General features: G+C 37.9%; 1 protein-coding gene across 1 annotated transcript in view; it reads left to right on the top strand.

Annotated features, from left to right (window-relative positions):
- The window catches only part of ccdc18 (coiled-coil domain containing 18), a 43721-nt gene that overhangs the window by 7527 nt on the left and 19758 nt on the right, over positions 1-16436 (top strand). Inside the window, exons 7-17 of the mRNA XM_057858352.1 lie at positions 735-1023; positions 1138-1225; positions 1806-2023; positions 2146-2256; positions 5297-5428; positions 5542-5676; positions 5747-5824; positions 6866-6982; positions 7066-7233; positions 14765-14895; positions 15367-15530. Of these exons, the coding sequence (XP_057714335.1) occupies positions 735-1023; positions 1138-1225; positions 1806-2023; positions 2146-2256; positions 5297-5428; positions 5542-5676; positions 5747-5824; positions 6866-6982; positions 7066-7233; positions 14765-14895; positions 15367-15530 (1631 nt within the window). The remainder of the gene's footprint in view (positions 1-734; positions 1024-1137; positions 1226-1805; positions 2024-2145; positions 2257-5296; positions 5429-5541; positions 5677-5746; positions 5825-6865; positions 6983-7065; positions 7234-14764; positions 14896-15366; positions 15531-16436) is intronic.

Raw genomic sequence — 16436 nt, 5'->3', positions numbered from 1 at the left:
TTTCATTCAAATAATTCCAGGCTTTGGCCACTCTGTTCCGCTTTTTCGGCTTTATGCCACTTTCACCACTTGTATCCCAAGCGATCGGCATTCTCAACTTTATCCGCATGTATTTTTCTTTTTTAACCCGTCATTTCCCCGTCGACGCATTTACATCATCGATGACGTTGTCAACGCCGAATTGTCAGGACAGCTCTAAACCAGTGACATTAAAACGATATATCGATTCTTGGCAGGAGCGTGTCGATAACCTATTAAGATACAAAATAGCGCGACATAGTGCCATGATATATTGTCACACTCCTTGTCCTGTGGACACTAGGTCTCAATTATAATAATGTATTTTTTAAATTGATCATTGTTATAATTTTATAAATATATGTTTTTGTGAAAAATAAAAATAACTTTAAGCCAAATTAATACAATTAAAATGAATGAATACACAAATAGATTCTGGTGCTCCCTGTAATTCAATTTTTTCTCCTTTAAATTTCAGTGTTTAAATTATTGCCTGCTATTGACAACAATAGATGTCCAATTCATTTAACATAGAAGGTCTTGCTATGAATGTTCATCCTTCAGTGCCATTGATAGCACTTGAAGTTCAATCTGTTTGTACTAGAGGGGCAAATGAACGAACGTGAATTGCAGTCACAGTGTTTACATTGATGCTTACTTCAGGAATATTTTTCCCCCTCTAATCCGTTACCATGACCTTCTCACTGGCCTTGTAGCCAATTAAAGGAGGAAGTAAGGCAGAGTAAGATCACTGCTGCTGAGCATTTGGACCTTCGAGCCCAGCTTGATGATGCCGGGCGTCGGAGCGCAGACCTCCGCAGGCAGCTGACAGAGCGTAGCGATGAAAGCAGGCAACTGGTTTCACTGCGCCAACAACTGGAAGATTTGCGAACCCTGACCAAGAACCAGGAGCTGAGCCTCGACCACAGCCGCAAAATAGCTCTGCAAAGCCAAACAGAGACCGCTAGCCTTGAGGGAATATTAGCACTGCTGCATCTCAGAGAGGTGGAACAATAACTTTGTTTACACCTCACATGATTTTCTTTATAAGTGTTTCATAACTTATATGTTCAATTATTTTTCGATTGATAAACATGACATAATGTTTGTTTATTTTAGGATGCAGTTGGACAATTGTGTGCCAAGCCTTGCATGCTGCCTCCGGTGGATTATTCAAGAACTGCACATATAATTCAACTTAAACCCGGTATAGTTGACACTGTAACTTCTTTTTAGGAATTTCCCCGATCCGATCACATCATTTTCAGAGGATCGGAATCGGGTAAAAAAGATCAGGTTGTCAAAATGTATGTATTTGTTATTAAGTATTAACTCGTCTGCCAACAATTGATTGGGTGTCTATCGCCGTCAATGGCCGTGAAATATGATCGCTCAAATGCCAGCCTTCCCAGGTGAAATAGATTCGATGTCTATAACTTTCATTGGCAGTGAATGGTATAGCTGCCGCAAACAACAAAATAATCACGAGCCACGGTATATTGCGAAAATAGTATATACAATACTATATACAGTATATTTATATTATATTTTTACACTACTGAAAACCTTGCAGAACAAAGAGAAGGTCCAGTGACAGCAAAAGGTCAAGAAAATCACAACCAAAATAGTTCAATTTATCACATCACCATGAGAGCATGCAAACTTCACTTAGGAAGCCCCAAAGTCGAAAGTCAGCCATGAACCATGGAATTCTGAAGCAGACTACACACCATTAAACCATTTAAAAATATACCATGAAACCAATACTGTAGTTTTCTTTTTCTCAGGTGAAGGTTATCAGCATCTCTTACAAGTTCTTCAAGTGAAGGAGGCCGAAGTGACAAAACAGAGCCGCCTAGTCGAGAAACTCCAGGACCGCGTGAGCCGAGGCCAAGAAGAGATTCTGTCCCTGCGTGCCTCCTTGTCCCAAAAAGCTTCCAACTACCAGAACCTCCAAACGGAGCTGATGGACAAGGCCAACCACGTCACAGCCTCGGAGAAAGAAGTACCATCACTTTTTGGTTATGTATCTGCTTCTGTTGGTCATGGGTCAAATTTAAACACTTGTGGTTTCATGGTTTACATCAGCACCTCGTCAGTTTTGCATTGTTTTTTGTTTGACCTCAGCTAAAAAGGAAGAGCGCTCGAGTGGCTGCGCTGGAAAAACAGTTACAGGAGAAAACTTCAGCCTACAGTCAGGCTGCATTGAAGAATACAGAGCTGGAAAAGCAGCTACAGGTACGAACAGGTGCAGCTCAATGCATTAGACTACTGGACAATAGTCATCTTTTTTAGTCATTTTTAAGGCTAGGCGAGTTAACTGACAAATTAATTTACTATTTTAAGGGCACATTGGCAGCCAATGAGTTAATATATTATTCATATGGCAGTACATTTAAAATAAAAGTGTGGTAAATACTATTATACAGAATATGATGTGCCAGTATGATAACTTCAAGCCAAAATATCACGGTTTCAAAACAGGAGTAGAAACAAACGCACACATTCCAATCAGACACCGTGCCAAAAATATTATTAATAGGAGCGATAATATATAATGTTATCAGATTTATTGGGATGACGTCATAACTCCTATTATCGGACCGATAATTATCAGACCGATAATTATCGTGCACCCCTAGAAATTTTTTTGCGATTTTGAAACCTTGACGTTTTCATACCACAGTATACACTGAAACCGGTGAACAGCACATGTCTAATCGCAAATAATCTCACAGGTAAATCACTGCCAGCCTCTTATAGTTGAAATGGATTTGACGTCTATCGCTGGCAAAGATGGTCAATGACTCGTATAGATGTGTTTATTGAGAGTCGGGGCAAGAATCTCATCATCCTTTCCCTGATGGCTGTTTGATGGGGGCACGGATGGTCCGGGAGACCGCCTTAGGTCTAGGGAGGGGAATCGAAATCCGATTCCAATTCGGAACCGGTTTCGAGTGTTTCGAGGCCTCGACATCACAATGAAAAAGCCTTAACGATCCCTTTAACGATTCCAAAAGACGCGTATTGCGTCGTGACGTGTCTTGTTGTCCAGACGCATCAAACTAGCATGGCGCCAAGAACCACTCGCTCCAAAGTTTGACTACACTTCACCAGGAAAGAGTGTGAAAATGAAAGGTTACGAAGGGTAAGCACAAGCATTGCAGCCATAAACATAACAATGACAGCACGTAGGTTCAAACGCTCGAAAGTGTGTCTTCACTTCACGAGGAAAAATTACAACAAAGCGACTTGCAGTCATTGCAAGGTGGAGATTTGCTGACTTTATTCAACCATCACTTGAAGAGTGAAACTAAGAATAGAAATGAAACAAATCAATTTCGTCCCCAATAACAAACAGGTTTGCATCAACGTAAATAAGTGATGATGAGCTGCTAATAACAGTATGGTTGGCATTCGTTCGCTAGCATTAGCACATCGTTCAAACCACTACACAACTGGATTTAAGTGTCTGATCGCGAGTGGAAACACAACAACAACAACACAAAAGATGATACATACAGGCGTTGCCTCTGTAGATATTAACATTAACAAAGAACGTTGGCTCGTAGAAGTGTTTCCCTCTCTCACTAACTCGCCCACTCACTTGGATGCGGCATTTCTTCTTTGGGTGTAAGCGCGCTCTTCTTCACGTGAGCGCGTTCTTCTTCAAGTGAGGAACACTTGAGCGTGTAAGCGCCACAAAAACTAAAAGGCATGCAATTCAATGTAATGGTAAAATAATACACGTTAACCCAGTGGTCCCCAAACTGCGGCCCGCGGCCCAAATACGGCCCGCCTCCAGATTTGGTCCGGCCATTTTGAATTTTTTTTTTTCTCAATCGTATTATTTTCTGGCCTTTTCCTTGAAGAATTCAGAGAGGGTTATTTGATTTGGCACATCATAAACCCTCCAGACCATAAGGACACTCAGATTGCAATTCTCCGTGTCTAAGCAGTTGAACAGGACAGGTTTAAAAAAAAAAGGAAAAAAAATAGTTCTCAAGTAATTTGATAATCGATTCACTGTCAGTTAGTTGATTAATCATGAGAGCCCTAAAATCCTATTACTAAATTTTTCATCAAAAATGAAAAAATAGTCAAAAAGCATTTCCTGTTCTTAACTCATTGACGACACTAGATTTCTAATCTAATCTAATGAAGGGCTGTCAAATTGGATTAGACATCTAGCGCCGTCAATGACAGTGAAACATAATCACTCAATGTTGGCCATCCCAATTCAAATTTGATGTAGCTTACAGTCAATGTGAGTGAGTTAATGTAACTTTCTATGGTATCCTAATTCATTGGGTTTTCACGTATATATATATATAGTGGTACCTCGAGATACAATCGCTTCAACACACAATCTTTTCGACATCCGACGTAAAATTTGACTCTCCATTTGTTTCTACATCCGACAACATGCTCTAAATACGACTATCTATGACAGCACTGCAGTTTGTTTTCCCGCAAGACCGACGTACAGCAGATTTTCTAGAGAGAAATCAACATGGTTCCAACAATGTTAGTGCAGGTGGTGAAAAAAAAAGGTGATGCTTACCATTGACATGAAGATGGATATGATGAATATGATAGAAAAATGTGAGCGGTGGGTGCACATCCGTGATATGGCTCAACAATACAGCCGTAGATGGTATATCTCGGTGGTCCTCCTCCGTTCGCCAGTCTTTATAAATTAAGGTGGCATTTATTATTGTGGTAACATCGCCAAAGAAATCACCAGCTTCATCAGGTTTCTAATCATTTATTTCAACTTGTGCAACACAACACGCCTAGTGTCCCCTGCAGCAAGAAAAAATGAAACTAAAAACGCGCACTCTGCCAAAGCAGCCACGCGATGCGTTCAGGTACACCACGCAAACACATTTGCCACATTACAACCCGGTTTGTTACATTATGACAGGTATTACAATTATTGCTATTATTATATTATTATTACGATTTTTATTCATAATTTATTTGTTCTGCTCTTTTTAATTTATATTTGCAATCGCAACATCAGTATTTATTAAGAATTTAGTGCACGTTCTAGTAATTTTGCGAAATGAATTCATGGAATTTTAATGTATACTTATTGGAAAATCCTGCTCGACATATGACCATTTCGACTTACAAACAAGGTCCTGGAACGAATTAACTTCGTATGTAGAGGTACCACTGTATAAGAATACAGAATATACTGTGTGTTTTAAGCAAGTCAGTTATTTTATTTTCATTCCTTGTTTTTATTCATTTCTCCCTGTGTTTGATACAGGAGAAGAACATCACTCTTCAGCACTACCAAACACTGATGAATAAAAAGCAAAGAGAGTACCAGCAATCATTGGAGAAGACAAAACAATCACAGAGTCAGCAATGCACTGAGCAAATGCACCGACTAGACGTGGTGATTTGAATTTTTTGGAATACATTTGCATTATTTTGTAATCATTGGAACTATTTGAAGAGAAAAATAAATAGAAAATCAAAGTTAAATGTGAAATTTCTTCATGTTTGCAGCTGCAGTCGTCTTTGGAGGAGGCTCATTCTCGAGTGTTAGAAATGGAGAAAGAGCTGAGCTCTCTCCAGAGAGAAAGAGACGAAGCTCAGGCTGCCTGTTTGAAGCTTCGGACCTCGGTTGAACAACTCACACAGGTAATTACTTTTCTTGAGAAAAACCTAGAACCACACGATGTTAAAACCACTGGCTGCGTTTTGGTTCAAGGAGAAACAAATTGAAGCGAGACACCATGAGGAATTGCTCCAGAGTTTAAAAGAGCAAGCCGCTGAGGCTGCCACCAAGGTCAGTTTAACAACATTCAGCAGCACTCTAATTCTAATCCATGACCTTGTAGATGAGATAGAGCAGAGATTGTAGACGAAACACACTGTTGTAGAATGATGGAAATAAAACTAGGAGTGGGACTATTTAAAAAAAAAAAAAAAAAATCAAATTTATTAGTGTCTTTGTAATTATTTACTCTTGATAACCACATAATACCATTTTCCCAAGAGTACATTTTTTAGGAATTTAAATAGATCTCAGTGAATGACTGAATCAAATATACACGAACAGAAATATTGTTAACACTTCCATATGAAAAAAAAAATCTGAAAATATTCCTGCCAAATTTGAAACGACATGCTGTGTCACTGCAGGACCTTTTTCTCCAACTACAGTATTACTTAGTGGTTAAACAAACAAAAAAAACAAATAAATAAATTGCTCAACAATGCAAGAAGAATGTCAAATCAGGGTATTTTTAGTTAAAAGGAAGAAACTTTCATAACATTGCAGTTAATCTATAAAAAGAGCAGCCTTGAGAGTGAGCCAACTTTGAATAGCCTACATTGTTGCACTCGTGGGAAAAGAACAACTCTTGGTTCATGACTTTTTGGTTGATAGTTGACATAACATGTTTTTGGCCATGTACAAAGATCGTATGCCTCTGAGTGTTATATATGTCTTGTCTATATCTGTCTTATGACACGAAATGTGATAAATGAAATGAAGCAAAGTCTTTGCTAATTGCAATACAATGGCAGTGAATGAGGTAATTATCACAATGTGACCAGAGCCAGCAGTCAGGATTTTGATGGCGCTGGGCAGATTACAGTTGTATAACAACACACAGAAACTGAAAAATTGCATAAAATGTGGAGTAAAATCTGGACAGCTAAAACAAATGATAATATTAGACTATTAGAAAGATATTATTACAATTTTATCTAAGATGTAAAAGACGCTTGGTGCTTCTGATAGTCTTTAGACCAGCAAATAGTGATGTCACACTCAAAGACCAAAAGATTCTGTCGATTTTGCGCGTGTTGACTTTGACATCAGGAGCATGAGCACCAGTCGACTCTCTCCGCCTGCCGAGAGGAGCTGACTTGGCATCTTCAGCAGATGGAGGAGATGAAGAAGAGCTATGAGTCTGAGCTACAGAGATTCAAAGACAAGGTCCACGAACAATATTTTCTCACTTTTCCCTGAGCTTTTTCTATGATTGTTCACTCATCGCCCTGTTTTTACCTCCCCTTCAGGTGTGTTCCCTGCAGGAAACGCTAAACGGTGTCACTCGCGTGGCTCAGAGCTCCAGTGAGCAAAACCTACAGCTTCAGCTTTCACTACAACAGCAGCAGACGATGCTGATTGAGGGCACAGCCCGCATCGCTGAACTAGAGGAGAACCAAAGTCAACTGCAAAAACAAGTAAGTGAAAGATGGCCATCTGGTTGAACAAATGGTAATCGCTAGGATTTATTTATTCTGTTTTGCTCAGCTTTAGCTGGTGAGAGTTTTTACTGGTCTCATGAGTTTTTGGCATCATGTCATCATATAATTCCCAAATCTATCAATGGCTTCGATTCCATGGACACTTTTATTCGGAACAAAAGCCTGACAGGAATAAAAATGTTTCATGTATCACCCCATTCTGAATATTCTAACCTGATCCAGCCCCTTACGATCAAAATTCTATTCCAAACGAGAGGTGGTATATGTGGACTGATAATCCGATCGGCACGCATGAGAACATTTTATTCCAAAATTTCGGAACAAACCGCGTATGTCGTCTGTGACGTCAGAAAATGCCTTTTATTGCCTTTTAATGCCTTATTGTTCCTGGAAACCAGTAGAAGCAAAGCGAGTGGAAGACAGGGAAGGCGCAAGACTAAACTGGTCTGTATCCGAGATGAACAAGTTGCTGGCGATATTAAAAGATCTTAAAATTTTTGAAAAACTTGATGGTAGAAAAACGTGAAAAAAATAAATGAAATAACGTTAATGTTTAATGTAGAAATGGACAGAGCAATGCTCTGTTGACACGGAAGTCGGTATGGCTTCTTCTACTATTTCCGGTGTGTAACGTCCCCTCACTGTGGCTCTTGGCATGATCTGCACAAGGAGCAGACCACACAAAATCACACTTAACAAGTCGCTTTGTTGCTGCGAACAAAAACATGACCCATTGACTCCAACGTCACCATAGACACACACATGAACCCCCGCATGTGTTTTCATACATTTTTTCTGTGCTTTCATGCGCACTCCACACTTCCGCGCATATAGAAACAGCTGAGGCAGTGTCTGCCCATATCAAAATTTGGTTCCGACCCAAAAAATTGATGCTTGAACACTCAAGTCCTAATCGGATTAATATTTTTAGTATCCATGAAAACAGTAGGGGTGTGTCATCTTAGGCACCCCACGATTCGATTACGATTCAGGGTGCTACGATTCAATTATTGAACGATGATCACGGTATTGATGATGATCACGGTCATCACAGTTATCGATGCATCGTACATTACTAATTAAGAAAAGTAGCCAAACAAATTTATGTCCATTATTTATTTAAAATATCCTAATGATTCAACAGGAACGATGGAAAAATGCCCAAAGCTGCCCTCAAACTGCTATATATATATATATTTTTTTTTTTTTTGCAAGAAAGTGCAAAAACATTAACCATTTTAAAGGCTGTACTTATTTCTCAACATACCCATACATCACACAGCTGACCTTGAGATACTCTTTTTCACAAGAAGGTGGAAAAACATTAACTGTTTCAAAGGCAGTACTTATTTCTCTCAACAATACAATAAAATGTACACTGGTGGAATGAATTCCACATTTTCTGGAAACAAACAAAGGGTCTTTAGAAATAAGACTTCTTTTAACCAATATACTTTCTTTTTACAGATTTCTGTACTATTTTGCATGTACGTAATGTTACTGCTGTACTTAATCCTGGTTTTAAATGTTCTGCATCTGGAGTAATTCATGTACAACACCAAACAACGCACAACTTGACATGGAAATACATGTTAGCGAAGTCGCTAATTAGCATAGCGTTCGGCACTAACTAGTAACATCTCAAAAACAACAACAATAAAAGCCAAACAGTACAAGAGGGTTCGTGGACTCACTTCTGATAGACGGACACGGGACTTTGCAAAACACTAGGGACTTTTTCCAATTAACATGACTTGAACCTACTGCTGCACAACTGAAAGACAAGGAGCAACAAACTATCTCTCTCCCACTCTCGCTCTAAAAAATAACTTGCACACAAAAGCGCAACTGCCGGTTGTCTGCCTGTCTCATACACAAATTTATTTTCCACTCTTTTGAAAAGGAGTAAACCTCTTGCTCAGTAACTGACAGCATCCATCATAACGTTGTGCGTGCTTCCGTTAAAGGTGTCCGGGCGGCAGACGTGTTTTGAATTTCGTTCCGCTATGAGCGACTGTCATAAAGTTATTAGGGAAAAATCATCATTTTTGAACATTTATGAATCGTAATCGAATTGTCCGTGTCAAATCGCGATGCATCTAATAATAGATTTTTTGGCACTCCCTTAGAAAACGGTGCATCCGATCCTAATTTTAATCCGAAACCTGATCAGATTAAGGATATTTTGTCCAGATAAACGTAGCCAGTGTAAATGTCTCAGATTTTGTATGAAAACTGCTTTGAAAAGCTTGATATTTGCCAAATGTTTAATCAAGTGAAGACACTTAATTAATAAAAAAAATTCTGACCCTTGTTGATTGTGGTTTGACTACCAAACAGACAAACTGGGTACTAATACACGCTGTCCATTGAGCTCGAAAGCTTTAATCTGATAATAAGACATTCCTTGCAAGGGCAAAAGCAGTTTAATCTTGTGATCACATGAATAGCGCACAAGTGTTTATAGCTTGGAACTTTGTGTCCTAGCTCTCAAAACAATGATGTTCATTTAGCGTACTGAGCTGGACAAAGTTAAGCATAAAGTTCTGGTAAGGATGATAATTGTGTTAGAATTCATTTGAAATGACAATGTAGTGTAAAGTTGTGGTTTAAAACGGTATTAGTGCTAAAATTACTGTGAACAGACAGTACAGAGAATCCAGAAGATATTTGTTTTGCAACATCCATTTAATTCATTAATTGAAATATACTAGTATTTATTTGTAGTTCTGTTCAGTCAATGTTCATACCCAAATATTTTATTTGAAATCATTATTGACAAAAATAGTCAAATTATTTAATATTTCTTTAATCATGCAACACTGCATAACAAACAAAATGCTTCCTGGATAAAAATAGTGGGATTACTAAATTTGGGCCACTAAAAAAGATAAATGAGGTCAAAAGGGTCAATTGGGATACAGTAACTGGCCAAAATGTTAAAATCCAAGCAATTAGGGCAAACATTAATATTAACTGAAATGGAAATGGTTATTTCTAAGCAAACATATCTACCTAAAAATTGCCTACCATTTCAAAACATAAATGTGTAGGCAAGAGCTGTGACATAATATGTTGTTTTCAATGTATTGCGTAAATCCTGGTGTATTGGAAGCGGACAAAATGCATGATTACATAGCGCTATGAAACATTACATAAGCGGTGGCACTCACTGATATATCCATACCATGTCAAATGTAGCAACTTGTAAAACTGATATTACATAATTACACTAATGTATCTTTGTAATCAAACTTTAAGATTAAATATCTTGAATACTTTAGCCAACCAGCACTAAAATCTTTTATTTTCCAATCCATGTCACCACAGCAAGTTCGATTTAACCATTATCTCTGAAGCATAATGAATATTAAGGCGGAAAACACTCAGGTGACTTGAAGTTCCGCTCTGAGATCCCCAATTTGGCCAAATTTCAAAATTGTCCTATATACATGTGTGATACATCATTGGAAAGCTTAAAATCTCAATTTTCTGGGGGAAGAAAACTTTTGAACAGGGAGGCATTTAAAAAAAACTTTTTTTTTTTTAAACCGCAAAACCCTAACTGGATGTGAGAGCGCGCGAGAGCATAATTAAAGACGTAATGATTTTAATGAGATATTATTATTACCTTTTTTCAATCAAAAAACTCCATGTAGCACCGAGTGTCAAGACACAGCTGTGAATGGCCACAGTTGGATTTTTGGGGGATTTTATGGGTGAAACATGGTCATATAACAAGGGTCACGATGCAGAAATCGCAGACATCAAGGAGTAATCGAGATTTTCATTTTCATATATTTACCCTTTCAAATGTTATTTTTTTCCCCAATTTTTCTTTGTTTGGATCGATTATTTATAGTCTAAAATATTGGGAAAAATGCGACAGTAACGAAAAAAATACAATTAAGCGATAGTTATGAGGTAGATATCCATGACTTTTTTACAGACGCCAATTTTTTCATTGTGACGTAATTTCTTTAAAAGTTTAAAATATGCAAGTGAATAATTTTTTAAAGTCGTTTTTTTTAAACTAAATATTAGACACCAATGAATGATTCTAGGCTAAAAATGACAGACATTTCGAATAATAAATACGATCACTTACCTTGTTTTTATGGCTAGGTTGAAACAAAAGCGGTTGCACGACGTCTGTAAATGGGTTCCCAGGGTAAAACTGACAAATTAAAAATAGTTCGGGAGCTTATCTCACTATGAATCTGCTATGGCAGCATATAAACATATTTTGCTATCAAACACAACAGTTCTTTTGGCTTAAAACACAGCAGTTTATTTTAAAGAGGGGTGCAAGAGCAGAAACTGCTTTTTCAGCCTTGTCTGTGTTTTCCGCCATATATATATATATATATATATATTTTAATTTTGTAGACCACTGTAATTGGTAATTCATTGAAATTTTATAAATAAAATAATATATGTCATTGAAATAATGATCATACATTTCTAACTCTTCCAGTGCTGCTCTATTTTGACTAGGAGGATGGCTGCCAGCCTTTCTAAGTCAAAATGGATTGGATGTCTATCACCGTCATTGGCACAGAAACGTGATCATTCAATGCCTGCCATTCCATTTCACGGATTTGACGTCTATCACTGTCAATGGCAACCACTGAATAAACACAACCCCCCCTCCCCCCCAAACATTACTCTTGCTCAAATGAAAGAAAATCACAAGAAAGCATTTTATGAAGTAATCTTAGACATAACAGCAGGGTACCCGCGGGCCCTTAAAAAGTCTTAAAATGTCTTAAATTTAAAATCCGGATAATCAAGGTCTTAAATTGTCTTAAGTTTAACAATAGGTATCACATTTCCAGATGATGTGTTTAATGCCACTGAAATCACTGCAGTCTGAGTAAAACTTGCAATGGTGTATATTTGTTTTATAAATGGCCGTGCACAAAATACAGGAGTTTGGGATTAATATATGTTATATTATATGTTGTCCGCAACCCCAGCATACGTCAGCAACTCGTAGCCCAAAGGGTTATCGATATTCTCCTACCAAGAATCGATATATCATTTTAAAAAGGTGTCACAGTTTTTTTAAAAAAAGGGTAACCAAAAGGTTGCTACCATAATATTCCATTAGAATAGTGTTAGCTCACTGGCTGCCATTGAAGGCGCTGGACATTCAATTAATTTTGACTGGATTGGGCGTCTAGCCATCAATGGCATTGAAAGCAGAGCATTCACAGCCAGTCTTTTGTGGGCATTTACAGATTAATTCCTGTTAATTTTAGGGCATTTATAGGTTATTTCCTGTTAATTTTAATTCACTCCCTATTCAGTTGGAGACATTCTTGAGTCACTTCCTTTTAGTAACCCAAAATCAACAGGAAGTGACCCAAGAATGCCCCAAAATCAACAGGAAGTGACCGGTAAATGCCTCAAAAGGAAAAGGCAATGATCGAAAATCAACAGGAAATGACGTCAAATGCCCTTAAAATGAACTCGTTGCTTGGCATTGGCTGTCACTGATGGCTATAGACGTCCAATCAGTTTGAAGTGAGAGGAATGACAGCTGCCACCTTCCCAGTTCAATTGGATTGGACGTCTACCTGTGATAAACTCATTCCAATGGCGTACCGCAAGCAACACGTCACTTCCGCTCATTAATATTCATGACGTTAGCTACTGTTGCTAAGGAGGGACACGCCGACGTTTGTCCCTAATAGGAAATGAATGGAAATCGTATACGAAAGAGATGTTTACAGAGCTAAACCTACCAATTCTCTCCGAAAATGATGTCCCTGGTGCCAAACTCACTGGCAAATAGGGATGCACGATATCCATTTTTTGAAACCGATATCGATAACTTCCTGCTCCTCAAGGCCGATACCGATACAATAACCAATAATACATAGAGAATTTTAAAATCTATATTCACCTGAGTTTTTTAACATCTGTAGGTCAAAAATACTAGTGGTGGATTCAGCATAGATTTGCCTTTGACCTAATCAGAATTTTCATGATGACATGAACATTATTATAATGAACAAAACAAAGACGAGAAGCGTTTTGACTTGCCCAAAAGTGCCCATATTTATTTTTTCAAATAAATATAATTTCAGTCAATCACAGCCAATCAGTCAATATCATTGACGATGTGTTTCCCTGAAAAATTAGCACTGAACTTATAAACTGTAAAATACAAACATTTGCTAATTGCCATAATAAGGTTTAACACTCAGTGATGGAAAAGTACGGCCTCAGGAACAGTAACAAGACTTTGCATACTCGCAAAACACGAGTGGAAACAAACGCACACATCCCAATCCACTGACACCGTGCCAAAAATATTATATATTATCAGGCTAATAAATAATGTTATCGGATTTATTTGGATGACGTCATAATTCCTATTATCGGACCAATAATTATCAGACCGATAATTATTGTGCACCTCTACTGGCAAAGATGTGGAAGAAAATAAAAATGTTCAGTTAAAGAGATGGCTTGAGTGTCGAAGGCTGAAAAAGACGAAAAAAACGAGCCAACCTAAGCATAGCCTTAGCTTTTTTATCGACGCGACTGACAATGACATTCTCCTGTTTCAACAAGCTATCCTTTACCATCAGCCCTGTCTTTCTTGTATATCCTCTGGTTGTCCTACGTCTCTGACCATTCTTGGGGGTAATTTAGTTAGCTTTGTGTAGCGATCGCTTTGTCCTCTGAAAGACAGTGCCAACCCAACAAAATGTTTACTGCATATGAAATGTGAATGGATTCACCGAGCTGGCGTTAAAGTCCGTGCAAGTTGATTCGGTCTTCACATTTTTTCCTCCCGAGTTTTTGGTTTCCAGAAACGTATGAAGAAAACATCCTTCATATGTCGTAATGTCTAGAGTCGTTTCTACAAGTTCCAAAAAAGCAATGTGTGATCGGCATGTTCGTTTTTGAAAGATTAGCGGAGAAAAGTAGCACAAATTACGTTGTTTCTATTCGAGGGCCGGTCTATAATGTCCCACTTCGGCTTTACTTCCGCTTTACGATGCGACGTCACGGTCTAAAAATAGCATGCGGGCGGTACGTCATTCACAGCAGAATGATGAAAAGACTTTTCTCTTCATTAGTTGTTTGAATAATATTCTAGAATGATTTCCTGACCGGTGTATCGATAATAGTTGTATCGCCAGATCGTGATATCATCGTTATCGTGAGCCTTGTATCACAAATCGTATCGCGAGGTAGACTTTTTCATTAGGGATAATGGGGGTCAAAGCCGTCGAGTCACACATGAGAAGAGAAAAAGACCAGTTACAGTGAAAGAAATTTAGTTTTTTTCTTCATGAGACATTGTTGCTATATGTTTTGGTCTTAAATTATATTTTCAAGGTCTTAAGAATGTCTTAAAAAACCTAAAATTTTCTTTTTCAACCCTGAACACTTTTGAAACTGTTGTCATACATTTTTTTCAGAAGATTTTTTTTAATTCTTAATTTGTACAGTCTAAAAAAAACAAACTTTTTTGTGCTTTATGTAGGTGTCTAATCTGGAGCTTCAGCTCGAGCGATCTCGGACGTCTCTGCTGGGTGAGGCGAGGACCAATGAGGAAAAAGACAAGAGCCTACGTGATGTGAATGACAAGAACATCAAACTGTCTGCGATGCTCAAGTATGAACAGCAGTGACATCACATAAGTAGATACACAAAGTTATTTAATTATCAAATCCTGCAGCTGCCATTTATATAAGATGTTTTCTTGTGACTGACGGGGCTTTTTTTGCTTCAAAATGCTAGGCCAGTTGATAATCAAATAATATGAGCGTTTGTCTCATGATTACACCACATCCCACAGTAGGCGTGACAACGCGTCTTTTGCTCTGCCTCTCACATCCCTCAATATGTGCGCGTATATAAGCGAGGATCCGCCTTGGTTTAAAGCCATTCTTTCACCCCGTGGAAAATCACTTTGGTTAATTTCATTTTTACATGACAAGTTCAAACATTTTGAAATATTGCGGAGGTTTCTCTTTATAAGAAAGATGGGTGCTGTACTCATGATAAGGTGAGGCGAATATGACTCTGGTGAATGTTATGTTATTGACTGTGTGATTTTGCTTGTTGTTCTTCACATTATTAAAGCCAAGCGACAACTGATCTGAAAAATTACCAAGTGGAACTCATGTCGAAGGAGTCGGAGTTACAGAATTTGCGGAAGGATGTCAACATCAAGACATCTCAGATCAGCATCTTGGATGAGAATCTGCAGCAAACAAGGAGCATGTTGGAAAGCAAAAATGATTTAGGTAAGCTACATGCAGTGATTGTAGGGGATATGTTCCAACTCACTGCACTATTGAGAGACCATATTCCAGTGTTGCACCGATACCAACTCTGTGGTATCGGCCGATACTGTACCGATACCATGTTATACTGTATGTGTATATATATATACTGGACTGTCTCAGAAAATTAGAATACACAATATTCTAATTTTCTGACACAGTCCTGTACATTAATCCACCATTTAAAGCAGGGGTGTCCAAACTTTTTGCAAAGGGGACCAGATTTGGCGTGGTAAAAATGTGGGGGGCCGACCTTGGCTGACGTCCTTTACATAGAACAATATACAGGACTGTCTCAGAAAATTAGAATATTGTGTATTCTAATTTTCTGAGACAGTCCAGTATATATATTTTAGGGCTGTCAGAATTATCGCGTTAACGAGCGGGAATTAATTTTTTAAATTAATCCCGTTAAAATATTTGACGCAATTAACGCACAAGTGCCCCGCTCAAACAGATTAAAATGAGAGCACAGTGAAAGGTGTACTTGTTGTGTTTTTCTGAGTTTTGCCGCCCTCTGCTGGCGCTTGGGTGCTACTGATTTTATAGGCTTCAGCACCCATGAGCATAGTGTAAGTAATTATTGACATCAACAATGGTGGGCTACTAGTTTATTGTTTGATTGAAAATTTTACAAATTTTATTGAAACGAAAACATGAAGAGGGGTTTTGATATAAAATTTCTATCTATCTTTCTATCCATGGATCGCTTTAACAGAATGTTAATAATGGTAATGCCATCTTGTTGATTTATTGTTATAATAAAGAAATACTGTACTTATGTACCATAAGTTGAATGTATATTATTTTGTATAATTATATATCGTTTGACACTAATATATGTATATATATATATATATATATATA

This window comes from Corythoichthys intestinalis, chromosome 14, assembly GCF_030265065.1.
Source record: "Corythoichthys intestinalis isolate RoL2023-P3 chromosome 14, ASM3026506v1, whole genome shotgun sequence".
Taxonomy (NCBI): Eukaryota; Metazoa; Chordata; class Actinopteri; order Syngnathiformes; family Syngnathidae; genus Corythoichthys; species Corythoichthys intestinalis.
This window is presented reverse-complemented; position numbering and strand designations above follow the sequence as displayed.